The sequence below is a fragment of the Phalaenopsis equestris genome, unplaced genomic scaffold (assembly GCF_001263595.1).
Source record: "Phalaenopsis equestris unplaced genomic scaffold, ASM126359v1 Scaffold000240, whole genome shotgun sequence".
NCBI lineage: Eukaryota > Viridiplantae > Streptophyta > Magnoliopsida > Asparagales > Orchidaceae > Phalaenopsis > Phalaenopsis equestris.
This window is the reverse complement of record NW_018164682.1, coordinates 2,924,190-2,929,981: the sequence shown is the minus strand read 5'-3', so window position 1 is coordinate 2,929,981 and position 5,792 is coordinate 2,924,190. Positions and strand designations below refer to the sequence as shown.

At 38.2% G+C, this 5,792-nt stretch overlaps 1 protein-coding gene across 1 annotated transcript; it reads right to left on the bottom strand.

Moving 5' to 3' along the window:
- Positions 1–263: 263 nt before the first annotated feature.
- LOC110023991 (putative pectate lyase 2) lies at positions 264–3,611 on the bottom strand (the record flags this gene model as incomplete). The annotated part of the gene is made up of 4 exons (XM_020723671.1): positions 264–482; positions 1,933–2,071; positions 2,196–2,299; positions 2,967–3,611. Coding segments are annotated over 4 exons (1,107 nt in total), but the record flags the coding sequence as incomplete, so codon positions are not given.
- Positions 3,612–5,792: the final 2,181 nt, after the last annotated feature.

Below are 5,792 nucleotides of genomic sequence, written 5' to 3'. Positions count from 1 at the left end.
TATAGCATACAAAATATCCTTCATTTCAAGTAAAAATATAAATAAAATAAAACAGAAATTAAAAAAAAAACAAAAATTGATCCCAAACACCGCATAAGATTTCATTAATCAGAAATTTGTTTTACAGTTGTTCCCAAAAGTCTTTCTGAGTACCCTAATAGAAGAGAAGCCTATGGCTAGTGGGCAAAACAGTGCAGATAATCACCACCAACCTTGTAAGAAGATATATATACGCATATACTAATCATATTATTTACTAAAATTTAAAGGCATGGCTTTGCGACCGAACAAGCAAGAACTCCGGCATTTGCAGTTAGCAGTGGAACCATAGATCCTGTTGCGACGTAGAACTGCTGTAGGGAAGAATAAGCTGGGGAGCAACTTCCCCATCCCGAAGGAACAAAGTATGCACCGTTGAGAAAAAGGTCCTTTGTGGATCTCCATTTCCAATTCTTCCAATTTTTTGCCTCTCTTTTTGTGACCTGCAATGATTCCATGACAAACGGTTTAGTGGTGATGGAGGAATTTAATTATGTTTGTTATAAAAATTATTATATTTTTCATATATTCTATGTCAGTAAGTTTTTAAATAGCCAAAATGATTTTTTAAATCACAATTATTTATAAGCTAAACTTTATAATTTCTTGGAACCTAGGTTCGGATAATTATATTCATCTTATCGTATATAATAGTGCTAGAATTAAAGGAGTGTGCGTGGCAATAAGAAATATGAAGTTTTATTAGTTTCAGGGATTAGAAGAATTTCTTCTTTTAATCAAATTTAAATAAGAAATATTTCGTATTATTCCTTTAATTATTTTCCTTATAAGTCGTCAGGAAATCCTCCCTCTTAATTTTTGAGTGATCTATATTTCCCCAATTCATTGTCCATTTTGATCATATTGTTCCTCTTTCTCTTGGAGAGAGATTATTATTATCTTGTTTGAATTATCTTTAGAAGATATAATTCTTCTTTCTATTAAGAAGAGTAGCTATTATTATCCTTTTGCTTCATGCATCCTTTCATAGTATAGTATCTCTTCTGAGGTTTGTTGGCCTTAGTTGATATAGTTGTCAATCATTTAAAGATTGAGATGATAATTCCTCATTTACCTCTGTACATAGTAGGATAGTCCTCCCTTATTCTAACAGATGGACTATCTTTATTCAATTTATTTGAGCCATATATTCATTCATTATAGGAGAAGAATTTTCTTATCACAATCATTCATTAACTCCTACATTTGCAATCCCTTCCAACTTTAAATAAAATGATTGCACTAAACTCCCTTAATCATCAACTAAGTTTTAGTTGTTCAACTCCCTCTAAATTTAGGAGATGAGATATCCATAATCTTTGCATGTTTTCTATAGGATTAATCAATATTTTTAGTCCTCTTCCTTAATTCTTCAAAGAGATTTCCCCTATTAGCCTTAGTTACTAGTCAATGTTTAGTCACCTTGTTATTTCTTTTAGGAGAACCACTCCCTTAATAATTTTATGTTATTTAATTAGAAAATGAAATTGTGCTAATCAACCTCAAATTGCTTGATGACTTTAGGCTGTTTAGTTTCTCATCCTTCTTTTCAAAAGAGAGATTTTCAAAATTAAATCGCTACATAACCTCAAAATCCACTTCACCATCATAACAAGATACATTGTATAATGTTTTGATAAAAGGTTTTCTCATGTTTGGAAGTAATAATTGGATCTTATATATATTTCTCCCAAAATCTTTTGTATTGTACTAAACAACCCTCTTACGACTTTGGGAAGAATTGTTCCTTAATTGTTTTTATATTACAATTAATATGATATATATATATATATATATGATTCAAAATGCACTTCTACTAATGTCAATGTGCACGTGAGCACCATGGTTTGATAAAAGATTTGCTCATGTTTGGAAGAAATAATTGGATCTTACTTCCTTCTTATCTTTGGAGTTTGGAGCCACGTAGTAGTTTCCTTCACTAAGAATAGTAGGATTTGAGCTCCCTCCAATGGCGTACATCTCCCATCCATCGTACCTGTTATTCGCCACGTGAGCATAGCCTGTCCTCACCCTACAAAAACCATAGCAAGCTGCTCTAATTAAAAACTCATAACAGAAAAGCTTAATTAATCTCGAAAATTAGAATCTAACTGCATGGTGATTATGCTCTAACCAGTTGATTGATGAATAATTACCGTGGCATTCTCTGGACCAAATCTGAGCTAAATCGATTAAAAGCCACCGTCACCTTCATCGCCTTGTCAGCCGCAAACCCGTCCACGTGCCCAAACAACATTACCTGCAACCCTTTTTGCATTAATATTGATTCTCAGGTACCCATATATATATATATTAAAAATGTTGTTTACCGGTCAACCCCATAGTCTCGAGGGGTGGACCCTTCTTACAGACAGGTGTGCAACTACGCAGTAATCGAAACTCTGACTCGAGCGACTTACACCAAATATCACAACCAAGGAGTCAGGCTGACGCATCAAACATATCTCTTATACCTTGTGTTGTGATATATATATATATATATATATATAATATAATATAATAATAAGAGTAATAATGCTGCTAATAATAAAAACCCGTTGGACATGAACTTATATTTTAGTAAAAAAATTCAGGAAAACATGAATACACTGTCATCCTCACCATCAAATTCTTTTAGTAAAACAAGAATGTAATTACATTTAAAAATCATGATTAAAAAAGACTTAACCGTACCATTTTAGCATTAATCCCAAAAATAAAAAAAACTAATAGCCTATACGAACCACACTGTGAAAAAAGTTTAATGATAACTCATAATACTCCGAATGTTCGTATCTAAAATAAAACAATTCATTAAAATAAAGTTTTTAATATCAAAACTTAATTACTTTTAAAATCAAATTAATTTATCCTAAATATAAAAGAAATATAAATTATTTCCAAATTATATTAATAGCATCCCTTACTTTATCGTGATCAGCAAACAAATTATTGGAAATGGTGACCCTGGTAGAACCATGCGTAACATCCACCAACCCATCGAAGCACGCAGACAAGCTACAATGATCAATCCAGACATCCGTCGAATCCCAAACCGATATACCATCTCCATCAGAACCCAGACGATGCCCCGCATGCGACGGCGAGCTACGCACAATGCCAGCCTTGCCTTTCTTGCATCCATGTATCACAATCCCATGCACAATGACATGGCTCACTTCTTGTATGGTAATGCACGGCCCACCATTCCCTATGTCCACCTTAACGCCTCGCCCATCAATGGTCTTATAGCTGTTCATGATAAGTTCATTCTTGAGTTTGATGGACATGTCTCTTGAGAAAATGATCCAAAGGGGTTGTGTTTGGATTGCGGCATAGCGGAGTGTGCCGGGGGAGGGGTTGATGGGGTCATCGGAGGGGTCGGTGACAGTGTAGATGGGGCCGTATTTGCCACCGATGGCGGTTGCGCCAAAGCCACGAGCGCAGTTGGCGAGGTTTTGGCGGTGGGAGGACCAGAAGGGGTCGGAGCGCCAGCAGGAGTCGATGGGGTTTAAGGGGGGTTTGGGTGAGTAGTAGGGGAAGGAGGAGGAGAGGGTGGGGAGGAGGAGGAGGAGGAGGTAGAGGAGGTGGAGGGAGGAGGGAGGGGCCATGAGGGGAGGGGAAGGTGTGTGAGGTTGAAGGTGGGAAAGAGGGTTGGTTTTAAGTAGGGGAGGGGAGAGGGGAGAGGGGAGAGGGGAGATGCGTGAGATTTGGAGAGATGAGGTGCTGGTCACGATTAATGAATTTGTTGTTTTGACTTCGTTTTATTCTCTGAAGAATGGATGACTTGAGGAGGATTAAGAGGAGCTCTCGTGCTTGCACGAGTGCTGGAGCTACTAAATATAAAAGTCAACGGAGTGGTGAAAAGAAAAAAAAAAGGAAGAAATTAAATTATTAAGACATTCTTCTTAAAATTTAAACTTATTAGTGTTATTTTTTATTGATATAATTGATGAGCGCCAGATATAAAATTTATTATTCCCTTACTATTGCATGGAAATTCATCACACACTTAAATGGATTAAGCAACTAACAGAGACATTAGAAATTCTTATGTGAGAAATTTGAAAAGTGAAAAATCATGACTGAGACATTAGAAATTCTTATGTGAGAAATTTGAAAAGTGAAAAATTGAAAGGGATTACATAGTTGCTTGGCTTACAATATCAATGCGTTGAGAGCAATGTTGCTCCACGGTAGGTAGTGAACTGAGTCAGCGGCCCAAGACAACAACAACCAGAGGCAGCGACAGTGACGAACGATAGAAATAATAGTGAATGCGGTTCGATGCTCGGTGACCAGAGTTGGTTCGAGGCAGCGGCGGCAAGAAGCTGTAGTGTTCAGAAGGGGTGGCAGCAACCGGAGGCGGCGACAGCTGGAAGCAATGGCAGTTGAAAGATGCGATGATTTGAGTTGGCTGAAGGCAACAACAACTAGAAGTGACGACAGATGGAGGGGGTGACGACCGAAAGCTGTAGTGCCCAGAAGCAACAATGACCCGATGTGTCAGCGGCAGCCGTAGTCGGTTGGATTTGGTAGCGAGAAATCAAAAGTAGTGGTGGCTAGAAAAGGCAAAAGTGAAGGCGTCTTGAGATGGCGACGGTTGGAGTCTGTTGGATGGGACGGCGGTCAGAGGCAACAACAATCAAAATTGTTGGCGGCCTAAGGAGGTAGCGATGAATGCGACCCGATACTATAGTGATCAGAGTTGGTTGGAGGCCGCAATGGTGGCCAACAGTTGTAATGACTGGAAACAGCGGTGGAGATCAGAAGCAGCAATGAACAAAGTCGGTCGGATGTGGGGTTGGGCAGAGATGACGAGAAGCAAAAGCAGTGGACGCCTGAGGCTGCAACAAAGGCTGCTTGAGGCGATAATCAGAAGAGCTGGAAGTTTCATCAAGCGAAATAGCATGTAGCAACTGCTGCAATGAGCAGAGTTTGATGGATCTACAATGTAGGATGCAAGATTGCGACTCTCTCTTCTATAGACTCTGGACTTGCTCTTGCCCTATGGTCTAGCCTCCTCGTCATGAGGGATTTGGGGCTCTATTTATAGAGTCCAAATTAAAAATAAGAAAGAAAACCAAAACACTCTTAATTGGACGAGCTGAACAGATCCCCTTGATCAAACGACATTTGATGAACATTCAACAAACTTAACAATGTCAAAATTGAGTTATCTTCAACTTGTTGATTCGTCTCTTCAAGGCGCTCAATTTATGATAGAAAATTCCAGAACAATTCTCAACTTTACCGACGCTTAAGATCAATTAGAAACTAAATCACACTGTGAATTAATTGGATCACACCAATTCGTTAAAACTAGAACATAGAACTAAACAGAAAGGACAATCAAGGCAACCAGAAAAAAACACAAACTTTATGGGAAAACCACGGAAAACGGGAATAAAACATAGAGATACACTACCAGAAAGTTTCACAATGAATTTTAGAAAGTTTAAAGAGAACACACTCAAATTTCTTCTTCACACACATGAAAACATACAAGACCTCACTCCAAACTCTTTCTACTCGATACGATGTGAAAAATGCACACTGAGTTTCCAGAAATCTTCCTCTCAGACACTCATTTCCTTCATCAGGAACTTGCCAAAGAAACCCCGCGTTGGAACTATTGATACACCACTCAAAATGGGGATTAAAAACCAAACCCCTTATACAAACTATTTCGGGCACATAGGCGCCTGAACTTGGTGCTTAAGCGTCGCACTTATTGTATCAGTTCCTTATGT